The following is a 20,542-nucleotide window of genomic DNA, read 5'->3' as shown; positions in this document are numbered from 1 at the left end:
GAGATGTAGGTAGAGGTTCTAGCAGGTGGGAAGGCAAGGAAACACATTCTTCTCTAGAACCTCAGGAAGAAACACAGCCTTGCAAACACCTTGATTTCAGTCCAGTGAGACCTGTTTGAGATATCTGACCCCAAGGAACAGAAGATAACTGTGTGTTGTTTTAAGCCACTGTTTTTTGTTTTTTAAATTTTTAACATTTATTCACCTTTGAGACAGAGAGAACAGAGCATGAGCTGGGGAGGGGCAGAGAGAGAGGGAGACAGAATCCAAAGCAGGCTCCAGGCTCTGAGCTGTCAGTGCAGAGTCCGACGCAGAGCTCAAACTCACTATGAGATCATGACCTGAGCCAAAGTCAGATGCTTAAAAGACTGAGCCACCCTGGTGCCCTGTTTTAAGCCACTGTTGATTGTAATATGTTATAGCAGCAATAGGAAACTAATACAGTGACTCCGTAAGTATCTGTAGGGAAAAGCATTCCAGGCGGGAAGAGCAGAAGGTGCAAAGGCCCTGAGGTAAAATATACCTGGTATATTTCAGGCAACTAGACTGGGCCAGAGTAATTCAGGGGCACTGGAGGTCACAGGAGGCAGGGGGCAAATTACATAAATCACTATAGGTCAGTACAAAGACATTGGTTTTACTCCAAGCGCTAGGAGGCCCCACTGGCAGCAATGAAGCAGAAGAGTGACGTCATCTAGTTCGTGTTTTAACAGTACCACCCTGGCCACTGGGCACGTGGAATGGGGGCTGTTGAGGAAAGGGCACAAACTAGGGGACCAATATAATCCAGGCCAAAGGGGATGTCGGCAAGAACCAGGGTGGTGGCCATTGGGGGAGGGTTGGGAAGTGAGAAACAGTCAAATTCTGAACATATTTTGAAACTGGAGCTCATTTAACCAGATAAAGGATAAATGTGATACATATAAATTTAACTGGAAAAGATCCTGAATAAAATTATTTTAGTAACTAAAACTGTACCATGTAAAGATAGCACATGTAGGAGGCAAGAGGTAGCATGGGTAACAGTCCAGGCTCTGAGCAGAACAGTCTGGGTTCAAGTCCTGGCTCCTCACTCACCAGCAATATGTCTTTGGGCAAGGTGTTTACCCTTCCTGGGCCTCAGCTTTCTCATCTGTAGCATAGAAGTGTAACAGCACTGGCATCACAGAGATTGTATGAGTATTCGTGGAGAAAAAAAGTGTAAGACTTAGTGTCTAATTCCTGGTAAGCTCAGACAGTGTTCTCTCTCATCATTTAGAATTTGCTGATTTTCAAAGCTATTTTCCTATTTGTAAAACGCGTGAAGAATTTAGTGTGAAGTATTTGAAAACAAATGCAAGCGCTCCCCTCCTGTGGGGCAAGTTCACAGAGTAGCTGGGATGCCAACATATTTCTCTTGGTCCCATAATAGATTTTTCTGAGCTCCATTATCAAATAGTTTCTGTAGTTGTCAATCCTGACTTTGAAAGAGGAGTCTGATCCTTCGGTCTCTTAAGATGGAATGAGCATCGCATGGCAACTGAATATTTATATCACGCTCTCCTCTCTTCAAGGAGTTGTTGTTTTACCATCCTGACATCAAAACCTGTGGGCCCAGGGAAACCTCAGATGTTGGAGAATATCAAACGTGGTCTTTCTCTCCCCTCTTTCCTGGTGGATCTGACGCACCTTTGAACCTTCAAAGGCCGTGGTAATCAATGATGTGGGGCAACACGTGACAGTGCATGCATCATCGTGAAGCTGCATTTATTCATGGAAAGTGCAGAGTGTGGAATAGTGGTTGCCACTGAATTAGAACGTGAGGATCTGTAATCCAGTGAAAACCACAGAACAAAGGGAGGAGAGAGACACTTTGCTGACTGGGGACTTCACTGAAGAGAGCCACATAAAAGGCAGATTACTGCTTAAGTAGGTTAATGTAACCCTGGTGTCTTAATTAAAATGTCTTTAACAAAAGGAGAAGAAGAATAGCACTGGAAGTTTGGGGGAGGCGTCAATGAAAGGGAAGAAATCTCCATTAAATTTTGAGAATAACTCCCTAAGCAAAACAGTCTTGAATTTCAGTAGTGAAGGATATTTAAAAATCAGTTGGACAAAGGAGGCAATTGGCTTTGGCGGCCAGCGTGGGAAATGGCAAATTTTAGAGTCTGCAGCCACAACATCACGAAGTTCATGACCAAAAATAAAGCAAGGGGATAAAAATGGGAGGAACAAGGATGTCAAAAACACCAAATCCAGAGACTGAGTTCTGGTCATGAGTACTTGCTTTCCTTAAATGCCAGGACACTGCTTCACATTTCCTCCCCCCATTCCAGATTCTGAAACAGATGCACGCCATTCCAAAGGGGAGGATTGTTTTCACCCCTCTCATTGGGGAAGCTTGCTTTGGGGCCCTCCTTTCCCTGAATCACCATAAGATTTGGCCTAAGAAGCTGGGTTTTACCTCAGATGAGAAAGTAAAGAATCATCTGCTTTTATATTTGATAAAGTCATACACTGGGTTTCTCAGATTCCATCCTACAACAGCCCAGTGACATCTGTCAGTGTGCATTTTCTCCTGCAGGCAGGCACACTTGAGGTCAAGCCTCATTGCGGGGTGGCTGTGCCACTGACATCCGCAGCCGGCACCGTCTTCTTCCAGTTAATGAGGCGATTCGGCTGCAGGGGAGAGAACGGGCGTCCCTTCCAACCTTATGATTAAATTCATCAGGTGTTAAGTGAAATGCAAGGTTCTTCTCAGAGGTCACCCTAAGGAACGGAAGGGTCAAAAACTCCCTTGGGAAAAGAAGAAAAGGGCTATTATCAGTTTTCCATCTGATAGTAGATAGCATTTATTAAACAGGTAAATATGTATTAAGTAGCCAACCTTTGTTAAAGTTTAGAGAATGAGGCCTGCACTTGCATACTAATGGGACTGGCAGACGAAACTGGAAGTTAATAGGAACTATCCAGAAGCCTCCATCTAAATTGAGGCAGAGAACGGCACACACAATGTATAATAGACGCCGTGAGTGAGTGGGAGAACAGCACACGCAATGTATAATAGACACCGTGAGTGCATTGCGTGTGCATGTGTCTGTGTGTTACTGGACAAGTAGAGAGGACTAGAGGTAAGTTAGGGAGGAAGACTGTCTAAGCCACAGGAGCAGCACCAACGAAGCCATAAAGTCATGACAGAAAATGGCATGTTTGGGCAAAGCAACATGGTTGGAACTGGCTCCAGAGACGTGATGGTACCACTTGGGAAATGCCCTGCCGGAGAACGTGAAATACATTTCCGGTGGTGATAGGTAGTTTAGGAATATGTCACAGGTCCTTCAAAATGTTCATAACCTTTGACCTAGTAATCCCACGTTTGCTAGCCATTCTGAGGCTAGCATGAAAAAGCAAACAAGCAAGCAAATAAAACTGCATCCACCGATATTTTGGTGCGTTTATTTATAATAACAAAGAATTGGAAACCCAGAAACTTTAGGAGCATAAGGACAGGGGTATGGCTAAATGCGTGCTGATATAGCCACATGATGTCCAGCTACTAAAATTACATTTACAGAATCTGTGACACAGGAGGGAAGGAGGTTTGGTTTTTATCATTAGCTTCAAAAAGCAAGGTACAAAATTGTTCAGACCCTTAAATTCCAACTTAAGCAGAAAGTATATTAAAACCTGGAAGGAAGGACACGGAAATGCTATTCTGTTTGTGTGATACAGGCTTGTGAGTAAATGAATTCATTTTTTCTTCCTGATTCCAAGTAGAATAGGTTCATTATAGAAACTTTAGAAAGTGTATTAAACTTCTGGTTGCTCTCAAATCTTTATCTCAGTGTCTGCTTCTGGAGAGTTTGTTGAGGTCTTGTTTGTTCTTATTCTACAGTCAGTGGGCTCGGGGGTAAGAGGAAATGATAAGTCATGAGGAACCCAGAGGTGAGCAGGAGAAATGTGCTGATCATGGCAGGGAATGTGATGCTAGAGATGGAAGGACTGGATGCCAGGAGACCCCTCAGGAGGTGGTAACCCCTTGGGAGAACAGTATGGTTGGAATGAAGTAAACCATCCATGGCATGTCAGGGTGTAGATCTTTCACGCTGAGAAAGGGAGGCAGGCACTCTTGGGGGCTGTGGCAGGAGTGGGCAGGCTTCTCAATTTGGTTTAGGACATGTGAGTTTGGGGTGCCTGCAGGATAGTCCTGTATCATTTACTGTGGACCATCCTTGGGGAAAGCACATAGCCAACACCCAATAAATACCCACCGAATTGAAAAGAATCCTTTTTTCACATGTGGGTTTTCTAATGGGGGCTTTCTTTGAAGGCCACTCACAAATTTATGAGCTCATGCAGACCAGAAAGCATGGGATCTGGGGTACGTGCTCACACATCTAGAATGCATTCTGAAGTTAATACAGCTGTTGAGGCAGGAATGCATATGCGTTTTAGAAAAACAAGTCCATCTGTAAAGTGCTGCAAGATGCCTCCAGGTGTTCAGAATAGCTATTTAACATGAATATTTTATCAATGCCAGAGCAGACAGAGGGAAATTGTATCCATTATATCCCCATCACCATCACACGTGGTTGAATGGACGTCTGACTAAAGAATCTAAATACGTTTAAAACATTTTTCACCTCCAATGAAACTAGCGAGTCCCAATCTGTGTTGTGATTGTGCCTGGGAGATTCATGAAATATTTTGGAGACAACTGCATCTTGGAAGTGTGGTTTGGCAAATTTTCATCCAAAGCATATGCTTTTATTTTATTTTTTAACTCGCTATTCAAATGTGAGCAAGTTGACATTTTAGAGCAAGTGGTAGAATATGTGTATGTGTGTGGGGGGGTGTTGTTGTTTTACTTCTGTCTCATTTTCAAGTTCAACTTTTTAAATACAAGGATGGCTGCGGGGTAACAAAAAGCAGGAAAGAAAGCCTACTTAAGAAAATGTGTTTTCCAGGAATGGCTCCTCAGCTCTGACAGGGTGGTGTCAAAGGCAAGGTCAGATCTCAGACTTCTGCTTAAAACCATTCAGTGGCTTCTTGTGTCCCTCGGGATTCAGAAAAATCCTGTGGACTGGTTCTGGCTCTCTCTTTCCAGCTTCTTCTTGGGGCTTCTTTGAGCCCTAGACCTTTCTGGTCTTTGGCCACCTTCTGCCTCTGTGCCTTCTTCCATGCTGTTCCCCAAGCCCGGAACTCTTCCTCCTCCTTGTCCTTCGAACCTGGATGAATTCCACTTGGCCTTCAGATCTTAGCTTCACTGTCATTTCTTCCAGAAAGTGATGGTCTTCTACTGAGTGGTTCAAGGGGTGAAACTTCTGAAAATTTTCTTTAGAAGTTTTTTTTTTAATGTTTATTTATTTTTGAGAGAGAGAGACAGACAGAGTGTAAGCAGAGGAGGGGCAGAGAGATAGGGAGACACAGCATCCAAAGCAGGCTCCAGGCTCTGAGCTGCCAGCACAGAGCCCAACGTGGGGCTCAAACTCACAAACCATGAGATTATGACCTGAGCTGAAGTCGGACGCTCAACCAACTGAGCCACCCAGGTGCCCCTCAAAAATTTCTATAGATTCAGTTACTTCAGAAAGCCATGAGAATTCTAGAATGAAAAAGTCCAAACTGAGTGTGGCAGTAATGTTGTTGTTATAGAACAGATTTCCATGGTGAAGAGGAAATAAGAAGAGTCATGGACATCCTGCTCATTTACTTATTAGACACAACTGCGGAGAAAATACTCTGAACCAGACACTGTGCTAAGCTCATTACCTAGATTGTCCTAATTCTTATAATAACCCTTTATGTATGTATGCATGTATGTATGTATGTATTATTTCATTTAAAACTATTTTAAAAATACCTTTTGAACACCTGCTATATGCCCGGTCTTGTGCTAGGTACAGGGGGACATAATAGCAAACTAGGGTGACACAGTGCCTGCCCTTCTGGGGCCAGGAGCCTTGTGTGGCAGATGCACATTGATTGACAGACCGATGCTGCTGAGTGAAATGTGTGAGCAGAAGCGGAGACGCAGGATTTTTGGATGCCTGGGTCACTCAGTCGGTTGAGCATTCATTCGACTTCAGCTCAAGTCATGATCTCACAGTTCGTTGGTTTCGAGCCTGGCATTGGGCTCTGTGCTGACAGCATGGAACCTGCTTTGGGTTCTCTGTCTCCCTCTCTCTCTGCCCTTCCCCTGTTCATGCTCGCTCTCTCTCTCTCTCTCTCTCTCTCTCTCAAAAATAAATAAATATTGAAAAATAATAATAAAAAGAAAAGCTGAGACAGGGGCTCTGGATGAAGGATGAACAGTAGGCAGTCCCTGCAGCAAAGAGACTGGGGATGTGGTTCTTTAATTTTTGTTTTTTAGCGTTTATTTATTTTTGAGACAGAGAGAGACAGAGTATGAACGGGGGAAGGGCAGAGAGAGAGGGACACAGAATCGGAAGCAGGCTCCAGGCTCTGAGCCATCAGCCCAGAGCCCGACGCGGGGCTTGAACTCACAGACCGCAAGATGGTGACCTGAGCTGAAGTCGGACGCTTAACCGACCAAGCCACCCAGGTGCCCCTGGGGATGTGGTTCTTAAGCTGAGAGTAGAAGAGAGTCAAGTAGAGGGGCGGGGAGGGGGGCATTGCTAGGTGAAGAGCCCTTAGGTAAGCTTTTACCTGTGGATCCCGATAGGGCTTGTGCAGCAGAAGCAGAGCCAGGAAGACAGTGAGGGCACCTAAGGTCAGAGATGTCATCCAGAGCCAAACGTGCTGCCCCCTCCCAGGCCTCAGCAGCATTGGAGGCTCCATCCTTTGACAAGGGGAAGCAAATACTGAATTAGTAAGGGGAAGGGGGAGATTTTAAAAGATTTTCCTGGCTGCTAGACAGAGAACTTCTGGAAGCACCATTCAAATTACAAACCCTTCTGATGAAACCGTCTTGTCTCCATTGACTTCTTTGAGCAAAGCCATTTCTTTTCTGCCCTAACCACACATAGCAATGGAAATAATTACATTGGGGTATTTATTCTGTCTTTGGTGCTAATCATTCAGAGGCTCTGATATCGGTCCTTCCATTGGAAGGTTACTTGTTAGATTGGCCATCCCCAAAGTCTCTGATAGGTGACTTTCATCCTGGGAGACATTGTTTCTGATATCACTGGAGATCACTTCTAGAAGAGCGTGTGGGGCATGGGGACTCTAGGAGACAATGGCTTATGTCCATCTCTCCCATCTGCATACCAGCAACCCTTGAAAAGCATGTGTGGCATAATTCACAGTAGCAGACTGGCTTCATCCCACCCTCTGGATCCGCCAGCCATCATCTGCCCCTTCAACTCCCCTCTTCCTTCATGTAATGCCTGCTGCCATACCGTGGGGTGATCTCTGTAGGACGAATGGGCAATTTCCACATCACCCCATTTGATTGTCATCAAAACTCTGTGCAGTGAACCTATAGCAGATGACAGCACAGCTGACATTTGGCCTCCAGAATATTCGGGAAACAGATAGTTGGAAATGAAGCAAGCTCTCATCAGTATCTTGGCTCTCAAACCTCCTAAATTTGCTGCTGAAAGTCTGATGTTTGTTGATTGTTTCTTCCTTAAGTAGGCAAACTTCAGCCCCAGGAGTTAATAAAGCAAATTTTAAGTCTCGCCCCAGGTCCAGCAATGCTGGCTGAACCACACATTTGATTGCATACGAAATGTGAGCGGAGAAGCACAGACCCTCCTCCTGGCAACTTTCAGCACAAGGAGATCAGCTGCAAGAATGGAATAAATTGGAGATTGATTTCTTCAGCTCCATTCATTTGCAGAAATTTGCAGACAATTAAGCTGTCCCCCTGCAGTATAGGTAGCTGATCCTTTTAGCCAAAGGCTGATTGAGATTTGCTCTCTATCCTCTGCACAAGTAGAGTTGTGATTCTCCAAGCACGCTTGAGTAAACAGGGCCAAGGAACTCTGTTCTGCGGACGTGGACCTCCATGCAAAGGTGGTCACCAGCTGTGGCCTGTGGAGACAAAAAGCATCAGGCTTAGATTAGAGCAGGGGGCCCTGGAGTCACAGATGTCAGGGTTCCTTCACCTCGCTTAACAGCTTTGACTTTGGGTGAGTCTCTTACACCTTTGAGCCTCAGGAGAACAGGCATGGCAATTCTACCTGTGAGTTGTTGGGTAGGTTAAATGGGATACTGTTGCAGTGTGCCTAGCGCGGTGCCTGGTACACTCCTACTCCATTAATGTCAGTATTTGCTATAGCAGATTTGGTGAGTCTAGGACAAGGATGCCAAGTAAATCTTTGGATTCGAAAGATGCGGAAGAAACAGGCTCTGTGACCTTGAGACTAGAGTTTGGAATGCAAGCTTCAAACTCTCCAAAGGAATGATCTTCAGGATTCTTTAACCTGTACATGGTATTCAAACCCCAAAGCATCACACCACTGCATCAACCAGGCTCCCCACTGTCTGGGAAGAACATGTGACCCTCCCACCTTGATCTACAAGACTGTCCACAACAGGGCCAGGTTGACTGTTTGAGTCTCACCTGGCACTGCCCTCTAACTCCCTGCCTCTCCAGAGAGGATGCTGCTTCTGTAAGGCTTTGCCTTATTGAAATCTCTCCTCTGAGCACACAGTTTTGCCCAGAAGTTATAATAGTAGTAGAGAGAACAAGGGCAGAAGCTTGTGGCTTTTTTATTAAGTTTGTACTGTTTTTCCCTCTCATTTATTTCCTGATGCAAATACAGGAGCGGGGAGAGAAGGGAAGGCAGACAGCAGTTCTCCAGTCACTGCCGGCTCATGTGAGGGTCGGCTCGTGAAGATCCTCATGGCTAGACAGGTCCAAGCTCCTTTGTGGCCGTGTGTTCTGCGTACAGGGAACAGGGTGATTCCTCTCAAACCTCACTGCTTTCTTGGGGTGGCCTCAGCTGGGTGTGGGAGGGGACAATGACAACCAAAACCTGGAGTGGGGTTCCAGCTCTGGAGCCCCATCTGGGAAAAGCTTTCTGTCCTCCACTCCTGGAGCACCTGGACCTTGTAGTTATCAACTCTGGGCATCTTGTCTTAATGGGTGTCACGGGTGGGATCTGTGGTAATAAAGCTTGTGACAGGATCCCGGTGTGAGGAGGCATCTGCACCTGTTAGGGGGTGGGGGGCGAGAGGAACGGGAGTCTCAGCCATCGTGGGACCAGCAGGGACTCTGGGTGACCCCTGCACGTGGGCCCACTTGGGGAGAGGGGAGCGGGTCCCTTACCAGTCACTGGGTATCGGCTACATCCCTCCCTCCTTCACAACCCTCACACCGTGGAGGCAAGTCCACAAAAACACTGTGGAAAATATTGTGGCTCTCTTTTCTGAAACATCCCAAGAAGGCAAATGTGTGCATACAGAAAGTAGATTCGTGGCAGCCTGTGGCCGGGCTCAGGGTGATGGAAAAGTTCTAAAATTAGACGGTGGTGATGACCACCCAACTCTGTACATTTCCTGAAAACCACTGCAATGCATACTTAAAAACAGGTGAATTTGCTGGCCCTTAAATTCTACCTCAAAAACACCTTAAAGATGCTGCAGGAAGTAAGGGCAGAGGGACGCCAGCTCTGCCTTTCCCCAAATCACTCAGACCAGCATTTGCAGAGGGACCGGTGTGCCCTGTGAAGGCAGAGCTGGAAAAAGGAAGAAACACAACAAAGAAGCATCGTCATGTTTCTCTCTGTAAATCTGTTCTCCACATAACATGTCTGTTTTTTTTTTTTTAATTGTAAGTGGGCTCCTGTCATTTCTCAGCTTAAACCGCACTCCCCCCCAAGACTCACTTGTCATGCCAGTATCTGAATTCCCTTTACTGGGTCCCTGACTGGCCTCCTCCCACTCTCCTTAGGTGCTCCTGCCAAACAGGTGGCCTCCCCGCAGCTCAACAAGCCAGGTGTGCTCCCTCAGCCTGGCAGTCCCTCCTCCCTGTGCCCACATGGCTCCCTCCTCCTTCATCCTTCATTGCCACCTGTGGGCCCTTCCCCTGGACCCTCTGTCTAAAACGTCAGCATCCACCCACCCTGCACACATTCACTATCCCCCCTCCCACTTGTTTGTGCTTCTGGGCCATCATTCTGTTTGTCTGTCTTCCTGCTCTAGAATCTGAGCTCCATGGGGACAGAGGCTTGTCTCTTGTACACTGCACTTTCCCAGATGCTTAGAATTACTACTGGCAGAGAGGAAGGGCTCCATGTATAGTTTCTGAAGAAATGAATAAATGAACGAATACGAATCCACTCTTCCTGCCCTCGTCACAGTCTTCGTTTCTTTCCTCCTTCCTCATTCCCTGCCCCCCCCCCAGCCCCTCCCCTGTCCACAGCTGCAGGGGTCTCCCCCTTATTTCCAGCATGCTCTTTTTACTGTGTGACATGACACCCCCAGGGAGCGTGAACCTTGCTTCTAAGACACTGCCAATTTCTCCTGAGATTGAGAAGAAGGGAGGAAAGCAAATGGGATTGTAAACCCAAACACCCTACAAAAGGAAGGCGAAGGCTCCGGTGAGCCCGCAGGAAAGGAGAGACATTCTGGGAAGGCGTGCAATTCTCCTATAATAAAGTCCTGCAAGATCACGTCTCCCCGAGGACACAGCTCTGCCCTTTGACTGACGTGAAATTGGTTGAGGCTGCTGCAGCCCTCCTTCTGTTCCAGGGTCAAAGGTGCTGGGGATCGTTGTCCAGCCAGTTCAGGGTTGTAGGGAGGCTCCCGTGAGAGGCACACGCCTGTGCATGTGCACCTGTGGCTGAGGAAACCATCTCGGTTTCAAGCAGGAAGGTGTATTGTGTGTGTTGTGTGTGTCCTTGGGTTTAGGCTTGTCATGTGTGGCTGTTGCGTGGTTATCTATTCATGAGCATGTGTGAGTCTGTGGGCGTGTACACGTGCACGTGTGAGTGTTTGTGTTTGACGCCGATTTTGATGTTAGTGTGCCTGCATCTGACGGGTCTGGAAATCTAGAGACGGTTGTGTGTCCGTGTGTGTCTGCGTTAAGATCTGGCCTTAGGCCACCCTCAGCTGAATTACTCACTCGTAAAAGGGACTGAGTGGCTTGTCTTCATTTCCTCACATCCCTGTCCTGGTATTAATAAGACCCATCCTTCACTTTTGTGCTGTTCTTTGCAGAGCACAGACTGCTTCCCCACACAATTTCTCATTTCATTCTGATAATCAGGAGCACGGGCAGATTACCTTCCTTCACAGATGAGAAATTCCCCTTCAACCTCTCTCTGTCCTCAAGGAAAGCAGTTTCCATCCTCCTCTCTTGGGCTCACTGCTGTTGATCCCCTCCTTCCCGCCTCATTGGGGCACCTGCCCCCATCACTTGTCCTCTGCACTCATCTGCAGCCATGCTTATGACTTCCTTCCGCTAGCCCTTTCCTCCTCGTGCCCAGCACACTTCCTGGTCTCCCCTTGAACGGACAGACTTCTTCCCAAGTCCCTTCTCTCCTTCCCGAGGCTCTCCTTTCCTTCCGCACCAAAGCCCTCACTTCTCATTGATTCCTGAATTCGACCCTAACACGCTGGTAAGCTGCTCTTCCTAAAATCAATACCTGTTCATTGTCAAGCCCGACAGCCTCCTTATGGCTTTCGGGTTGTTGGAGGGGATGTCTGCATTGGGTGACACGGTCATGTCCCCCTTCCTTTTTGACATTCTTATCTCTTCATGCTTCTGGGTTTTCCCTTTTTGCACCTAATCTTTCTATGGCTTTTGCTGGCCTTTTCAGAAACCCAGTGAATGGTTGAGTTCCTCCTTCTTCCCTCTGGACATAGTGTGGATGATGTCAGCTTTGCCTTTCCTTCCCTTTCCTTCCGGCTACCCTTGTTTGTGGTTGATTGTGATAACTCTCTCCCTCATTCATTGCTCCCTCCCAAATACAATTCGTGATACCCCCTCTAGAAATCTCTGTGGGATATCCAACAGCCCCTCAAGTCTACCTGTCTACAGCATGCAACACCTGTACCCAGAACTGCCGTTTTTGTCTTTTTGTTTTTCTCTTTGCCCACTATCATGGCAGTGGCAACATCAGAAGTCATGAGGTCTTTGGACGCCTGGGTGGCTCGGTCGCTTAGGCATCCGACTTTGGCCCAGGTCATGATCCCCTGCTTCATGGGTTCGAGCACCGTGCTGGGTTCTGTGCTGACAGCTTGGAGTCTGCAGCCTGTTTCAGATTCTGTGTCTCCCTCTCTCTCTGCCCCTCCCCCACTCTCACTCTATCTCTCTGTCTTCCAAAAATAAATAAATATTTAAAAAAAAGACATCATGAGATCATCAGACAGCTCCCCCTTTGCCCTGATGTTCCATTCTTCCCCACACCCTATCTCTTCTCCTTCTGTAAACAGCTCTTAGGTTGGTCGCATTTTTTTATCCCCACTGTTTCTGTTTTCTTTCCTTGAGGTTACAGTCACAGCCTGGTGCATTCAAAGGCTTCACATGAGGGACTGACAGATACAAACACACACAGTTAGGCATAAACATTTTTATGCAACACATCTGTCTAGATATGCATAAAGTGTATGATTGTCAGTCACATCAGATGTATGGCTCCTACATGGTCCCTGTCACACGGAAACACATGGCTTCAAAGCATACCAACAAACCATTTAGCACAGACCTGATCAAAGGTAGACACACAAGCAAGTATACAGGTAGACATTTGTCAACAAATACAGTTAGATATACACATATATCACAAGGACAAAAGCGGACCTATTGACATAAAAGCTAGGTCATGGACAACAAGTATTTGTTGAGGTCTCCGCCATTGTAAGGCGAAAAGTTGGGTGACATAATATGTCCTGGCCCCAGCAATTCCTTAACACGCCCACCATGGAGGACTCCGGTGCACATGGAGACATCTCTAAAATCAGTCATTCCCACCTTCTACCCTGTTCCCTTCTACGTGCACTTTGCCATCTTGAGCTCAGAGCTTCCTGCTTCTTTTCTTAGGCATTTTTGACCCAAGGGCTGACATAGCTGTGCTTGTTGCTAAGCTCTGGTCTGCTTTGAGAGTTGGGGAAATGGACTGGCCACTTCAGGCTTGACTTGCTAATAATAAGCTAGGAGGACACCAGATGTGGGAATGGGGACTCAGGGGCCTGACCTCCTAAGTACTCATGAGAACAAAAATATCACCCATTCACAGACCTGCAAACTCAAATAAGGCCTTTATTACAAACAATGGAAAGTTTGTTATTGACGACACAGTGTGCTTTTTCATTACTTTAGACACATTTTCACATATATTCTCATAATGGACTAAAGCCTACTTTTGCTGTGTCACAGAGCCAAATCACCTATTCTTTACATTTGCATAGGACTTTAAATCTTTTAAGAGGGCTTTCTGAGACATTCTCTCATCTGAACCTCAAGATTCTTTTTATTGTAAATGAGATTCATATGTTGTACATATTTTACATATTTTCTATTCTTTTGGTACTTCCTAGTAAACCAGCAGAATCTTCCCAGATGTTATATGTCAGTGTTCTGTGAATATAATCCACTGTGTTTTTCATTGTCTTATTATTGTCTATTTCATTTTCTCTTTTTCTAGCCTGTCTTTTGCTTGGTTAGACCAGGTTATTTTGTTGGTGGTAGTTGGTTGGGTGGGTGGATTTGTTGTTGTTTTAACCCCTCTTACTTTTTCTCCATTACATATACACACTCTGGTTTTCTGTCTTTACCTGAATATTAATTATTTTGTCTTCCCAGAGACCAAACAGTTTTATTTGCACTCATGCATTGAGATTTTAAATATCATTCTTCCATGTTTATATAAGAAGAGAAGATGCCCAATATTGCATTCTGTGTTTCCCTACACATTTTATCCTAGATATTCCCTCTACTAACTAGGTGAATTGAACAAGCCCCGCCACCTCTATAAACTTGATATTCCTCATTGTTTGAGGAAGACCATGATTTACTAGAGATATTAATTGCAAATATTAGAGTGAACACATGTAAAGTGCCCAGCACGTTGCCTAATGCACACTTAAGAGATTGTACGTAGTCTATGGTGGTGATTATGAGCACAGTCAAATGTGGTATTAGAGGTTAGAACATGGTCTTTGCACCTACATTACTGGTAACCATCTAAGAGTGTCTCTTGCTAATGGACGCAAATTCAACCTTGTCTTGCAGTTGAATGTCTAAGTTGTTTGCCATGTTTACCCTTTATAAATAATGTCTGGTGAACACTTGCCTGCATATAGCTTTATTCTCCTTTTGAATTTAGCTTTTGAATGTATTCCTAGGAGTGATATCACTGAGTGAAGGGGTATGAACATGTATAAGATTCCTGGTAAATAATTATTGCCCGATTGTGTTCCACAAGAGAAACATCAGATTACATTGCCACCAAAAACTAGAGAAAGATCATAGAAGCTTTCTTAGCCTTAGCTGATCTTGTTTCCTGTTTGACTTTTCTTATATAGATTTTTCTTTAAAACTACATACACACCACACACACACACACACACACACACACACACACGCAAATATACACATCGTTTTGTGGAGTGTGGATCAATGATGGTATTTAAATACCATTTGCCGCCTTTTGGTAGGAACTTGTCATCCAAAGTTCGAGACGATTTGGATGATATATAACATAACTTCAGCTAGTACTGGCATTGAATGAGATTGGTTTATATACTGAAAATGATGTTCCACTTTCAGTCCTCTGATCAGATCAAGGGGAAAGTCTCAGCTTGGTGCTAACAACGCTTTAATGCCCCACTACCCCCTTGCTTATTTTCCTTTTAGACAGAGGAGCTGATTTCCCCCCTGAGATTCCAGTTCAAGCTGTATACCCTCATTTTTGTCTCCAGTGTGTTTATTTTCATGTGTTTCCTACTTCTTATGAAAAGCAATACCGGTCTTTATTTAAAATTATGACACAACGTTTCCTGGTTTGCACACATGTATGTCATTGATAGTTAAATTACAGATAGGGCGGAAATCCCGACAGTGTTGTTCCAGTCATTGAAGTTGGGGGTGTAGTGCATGGGTGGTGCATTCCAACAGTTGGCCCACTAATATTAACAAATATTCCTTGACAAAATATGGACTAGGAGTCTCCATAATGCCTGGCGTAGTGTGGAATTTAGCAATTGCCTCTTCTTCCCTACGCATTTATGAGTGCAAACACCTTGCAGTTGGCCATAAGGCCAGTAGCTTTTATATTCAGTGGGTTCTGGGGGTTCGTGACCAGGTACATAATCTCCTCACTTGGCAGATTAAGAATGGGAATATCCCAGCACTGAAGGATGTATAAATCAAGACTGACATTGTGAATAGAACGATTCAGAAGATGGGATTAAAGAGCTTAATGGTAGTCATTGTGAATCACGATGTCAGCTTTAGTATGATTCTAACGATGTACTTGCTAACGCTAATGAGGTTTGATAGAATAAAATTAACAATGTCCAAACAGCCCTATGCTTTCGCAACAAAGGAACCATATCTCAGAGCAGAGTGATACATCCTTTCCGTGGGGCTATTTAGTCGATTGATTTTGGGTTTTTTCTCTTTTAGGATATATTTAAATTTGCAAGAACTTCTCCTGTCCCAAGACAAAAGAGGTCCATCGTGGTATCTCCCATTTTAATTCCAGAGAATCAGAGACAGCCTTTCCCAAGAGATGTTGGCAAGGTAAGTCATACAAAATACAGATGACGTGACAAAGGCACATTTTAATAAGGAGGAAAGCATACACAGGGCAAGCTGACTGTGACCGTCTTGGTGGCCTCCTGAAGTTGGCCTCTATTCCTCTATGATAAGAAACCAGATCGTTTTGCCAATAAAAGAATGACAAAAGCCATCAAACAAACAAAAAATGGAATTTATAAAAACAACAATAATAATACGTCTGAATATCATGCTTTGGAGAGCTGTGTGTCATACAAGCATGCTAAAGTTGTGTCAGGAAGATGTCACTGGTTAGTAGATTCATTGCTTTTAAGATAATGTCCAGGCAACCAGCCAGATTCTATACTATACATGCCATACCATACCATACCAGTATAGCAGTATGATATGTGGCCTAATTTAGATCCTAATTTTCAAATGTGTAAGTCCAGTGTCACCCTGGGTCAGCTCTCTAAAAAAAACTAAAATCATACTAAGATCAAAAGAACTCAATCATACTAGCCAGACCCAGAAAACACTGTCGTGTGAATCAGGGGAATAACTTTTCCAGGAAGAAATGTTCACTGTTAAATGGGCAGAAATACCTGTGTTGCTTGATCAACACATTCTCTCCCTGTAGGAAAGTCAACATGGAGAATCAAATGTAAACCAGTTCGTATTTTTGGGTCATCCTGGAATTTGAACAGTGGTGGCTAGTTCAGTGAATGACCTTAATGGCTGGATGCTATTGAACTATTTACTCATTCGTTACATAAATAAGGAGCACTTGTTATATGCCAGACTTCAAGATTGGGACTGGGTGAATATTGGCGTGAACAGCAGAGAAGCCCCTAGTGTGATAGAGCTTTATTATAGTGGGGAGGCTATATTTCAATGAGGAAATAAACAAACAAGAAAATTGCAGAGGATAATAAATTCTGTGAGGAGTGGAAACAGCTCTTCGGGAAGAGAGTAAATGGCAAGGCCAGGGAGTAGAGGAATAGCAGTGTTCGTGTACATGGCCGGGAAGGCTGGTCTGAGACCATGGTGTTTGAATGGAGACTGGAGGGGTGAGAAAAGGATAGCCACAGCAAGATCTGGGGAAGCTGCACTCTTAGCAGAGGGCACTGCACATGCAAAGGTCTAGAGGTGGGAAGGAACGAGGCGTATTTGAGGAGCAAAACATCTGGATGGCTGCATCGTGAGTGGGGAAGAGTGGTAAGAGCTAAAGTCAGAGAATCTGGACTGTCACAGTGGCTTCAGACACCATGGCAAGTGGGAATTTCATTGTATACACAGCAAGAGACCACTGGAGTTTCTCCCTGGGGTATGTGTGTGTGTGTGCGTGTGTGTGCGCACACTGAAAGACCCTCTGGCTGCCTCATAGGGAATGATTTGTGGGAGCAGAGTGGTTACGAGCAGTGGGCACAGAAAGATCTGCCAAAGGGGGTGTTATATGGTGACCTGGACCAGAAGTGAAGGTAATTTGGACCGTTAGAAATCTATTTCTGTTGGAAATTAGAGGCATCAATAATCCAGTGTCCTGGTAATCACCATATTTGAGATTTGAAGCTACCACTGTGCCAAAGATGCCTTTCTTTAAGCAAAACCTTGCCAAGGGTCCGGGACATGGGACAAAGGGGGGCAGAGCTGTTCCAAGTGGGTGATGGTGGGGTTTAGGAGCCCTGCCCTGTGGACAGCCCTAACCACTGCGATGGCCCTTGTGTCAGTGTCCCTGAAGCCAAGAGTGGCACTCACCAAGGACCAGATTCCTCAAGGCTGCAAGGCTCTGCCCCCAAACCATTTCAGAGACACCAGTTGCATCCTTGCTCTTTAGATGTTTACGTAAGTCTGGTGGTCTCAGCCCTCACTGTGCATCAGAGTTGCCTAGAGAAGTTAAGAGACACATGCCAGGCTCCACCTCCCAAGATCCATTCAACTGGTCAGGAAGTGGGGACCACGCATCAGCAGTTTGCTTTTAAATCCCAGGCGATTCTGATGTGCAGCCAGGGTTGAGAACCCCTGAGCTACACCAGGCCTCCTTCCAGAGTAGCGATGGATCAACAATATCAGCACCACCTGGTTGGGAATACCTGGACGGCTGTACAACAGCTACTGGTTTCTCCATGCTCTTTATACCCTTAAAGGAACTTTTTCCCTCTGTGCATGCTTGGTTGTATCCATTCACCTTATCCTTTTCTTCATGTCTTATGCCTCACCATCATCAGCCCCACACCAGGAGCTAACAAGGGATGCTCTGCTGAGCTCTGAGACAGTGTATAGGTATCTTCAGAGAGTTCTGGGGAGGTGGGGAGAAGGGAGACGCATCCTCCTCGCCCACTCAAACTCTCTGAGTCAGGCAACTCTAACTGCATAAATATCGCACATCAGACAAGTGTAGAATGCCATATGAAGAAGAGACTGTGGTTATGAACGCATAAGGACGCTGGCCTCACTTTGGTTTCCCCCAGAAGCTGACCCTGAGACAAGAATTCAAATGCAACTAGTTTATGTAGGAGGTGAAGAGAATACTGGTAAGGGAGGGGAGTGAGGGGAATGGAAGTGATCCAGGGAAGGAAAACAGCCAACTGAAAGGTCTCTTTATCAAGGCAACTACCACTGTAGGTGACTGCAATGTAATCCCCAGGGGGCATGCTAGGGAATAGTGGAAAGCACATTCCACGGGGGAGAAAGCTGGGGTATTTACAGACCAACCCCATCTGTCTTTGGTTGAGGATCTTTCACAAAGGCACAAACTCTCCAGCACATCCAGCCTTCCCTGTGTTCTGGGTGCCAGCATGACAGCTTTCTGAGGCCTGGGGGAGACAGTTGCAACCCTGCTGGTGTGCCCTGAAAAGGTGAGGTCCAAGGAAGGGGACAGGGCACGGATGGACTCCATTCCATCACCGAACTTAATACATATACGTTTGTTTGCAGGCCACATTTTCCCTGGCTCATCTTCTGCTCCCACCTCATTTTCTGAACTTTTTTTTGTCTCATGCCTTTGGAGAGGACTGTGCTTGCTTCTCTCCATGAATACGTACTCGCTGCATGTCAGGTGGGCAGATCTCTGACATTCAACCCAATCCGCATCACTAAGCACACATTCTGCATCTGCATTTACAAAGCACCATGCTAGGGGCTGGGGATCTAAGGACAAAAGGCAATAGACAGGATCCTTAATCTCACAGGATTATAGAGGAGTAGAAAAAAATCATCACAAACACATTATTTTTCCAATGCTGTGAAGTATAAGCACCTTTCACCTATTACCTTAAATTCTCATACAAGCAACCCCATGAGGGTCATCCTCCAGTGTGCAGGGTGAGAGTAAGCAGAGTCAGAGGGAGACGGTCACCTGTCCCAAGTCACACAGTCAGTTAGTAGCAGAAACAAATTCCAAACCAACCCTTTGAGGTTTCAGTCTGTGCTCTTAACCCGCTAAGTGCAATCTGAGAATTCTCTTACATGGGATGAAATATCTTTGCTGACAGTTACGCTCTTTAAAACAACATTAAGGGGCACCTGGGTGGCTCAGTCGGTTAAGCGTCTGACTTCAGCTCAGGTCACGATCTCGCGGTCCGTGAGTTCGAGCCCCGCGTCAGGCTCTGGGCTGATGGCTCAGAGCCTGGAGCCTGTTTCCGATTCTGTCTCCCTCTCTCTCTGCCCCTCCCCCATTCATGCTCTGTCTCTGTCTCAAAAATAAATAAACGTTAAAAAAAATTTTTTTAAATAAAACAACATTAAAATTAAATTTAATTATTTGAATTTGAAGTGCACCAAAGAAAAAAAGTAGGGTGGATAGAGGGCTGGGTAATTGGATAGATATATGATAAAACAAATTTAGTAAAACGTTAATGGTAGAATTGGGTGGTGGGCATAAGGTCGATCACTGAAAATTTCTTTCAGCGTTTCCTCTGTTTGGAAATTTCCTAATACAATGTTGGAGGAAAATTAAGCTTAACTAAGTACAACATTATCACAAGACACAAGAATTGGTGTGTTGACTCAAAAATAATTTTTTGTCTTTCACTCAAGAGGATGGATGGAGACTAAGTACCTATTTCTTTTCTTCTTTTTTTGTGTGTGTGTGTCGTATTTTATCATAAATGCCTTTTAAAGAAAGGAGACTCACACACTTCAGGGTAAAGACATCAAAAGCAAGGTGCTGCCGTGAATCCACTCTCTGGGGGAGATTTTTCTCAGTTGAGGCTGTGCCATGCAGAATTGTGTATTGACAGAAAGGCTTTGCAGGTAGCCCTGGGGGCTAGACACAGTTTTGGTTTGATGTATTATTTACCTCCCAAATAATTAATTAGTCGGTAAGTGGCTAACTTATTGGAATTTGGAAACAGCTTTAACATCATCTCCCTCAGTGTTTCTGAAAAATGGCTTAAATACCCAGTTGCGAATATACTCCCTCAAACCTGTGACTTCCTTCCCGTTTTTGAGTTCTAGATCCAGGAGTGTGTGCCCTAAAGAGAAATGCGTAGCTGCCACCAGGTGCTTTTTCCCTCCCCCTTCAAAGTGTGACTATTTCAAAATTTGAGCCATAAATAATTTCTTAGTTTTACCAACTTTCACTGATAAATATTTGATTGCCTCTTTAGAGATTTTTGAGTTCCTGCCTGATTGATTGAGAGCAGGGGACTTTAAATCTGTGGGGCAGCAAGGAGGTCTTTGGGAGACGTATTTTATTCTGTTTTATATTAAGTTTGAAAGACAAGTCATTTATGAAATGCTTATTAGAGATTCTAGTTTCATCACAAACCCTTTTCATCAAAACCAATGAAAGTACATTTTACTGAAAATCCTTTTTTTATATCCCCTATAAATTGGTAGAACGGGCCTTTAGAAGGACATCTTTAACCCAGGATGGGAGAAATATGTAATTGGACCGTGTGCTTTTCGTAAAGGGAATCAACA

At 45.0% G+C, this 20,542-nt stretch overlaps 1 protein-coding gene across 4 annotated transcripts in view; it reads left to right on the top strand.

The window, feature by feature from the left end:
- The window catches only part of CDH13 (cadherin 13), a 1,034,896-nt gene that overhangs the window by 438,704 nt on the left and 575,650 nt on the right, over positions 1-20,542 (top strand). For all 4 annotated transcript variants that reach the window (XM_047836387.1, XM_047836388.1, XM_047836389.1 and 1 more), the window contains one exon: positions 15,524-15,640. In XM_047836387.1, the coding sequence (XP_047692343.1) occupies positions 15,524-15,640 (117 nt within the window). The remainder of the gene's footprint in view (positions 1-15,523; positions 15,641-20,542) is intronic.

This window comes from Prionailurus viverrinus, chromosome E2 (genome assembly GCF_022837055.1).
Source record: "Prionailurus viverrinus isolate Anna chromosome E2, UM_Priviv_1.0, whole genome shotgun sequence".
Taxonomy (NCBI): domain Eukaryota; kingdom Metazoa; phylum Chordata; class Mammalia; order Carnivora; family Felidae; genus Prionailurus; species Prionailurus viverrinus.
The sequence above is the reverse complement of the archived record's forward strand: the minus strand, read 5'-3'. Positions and strand labels throughout refer to the sequence as shown.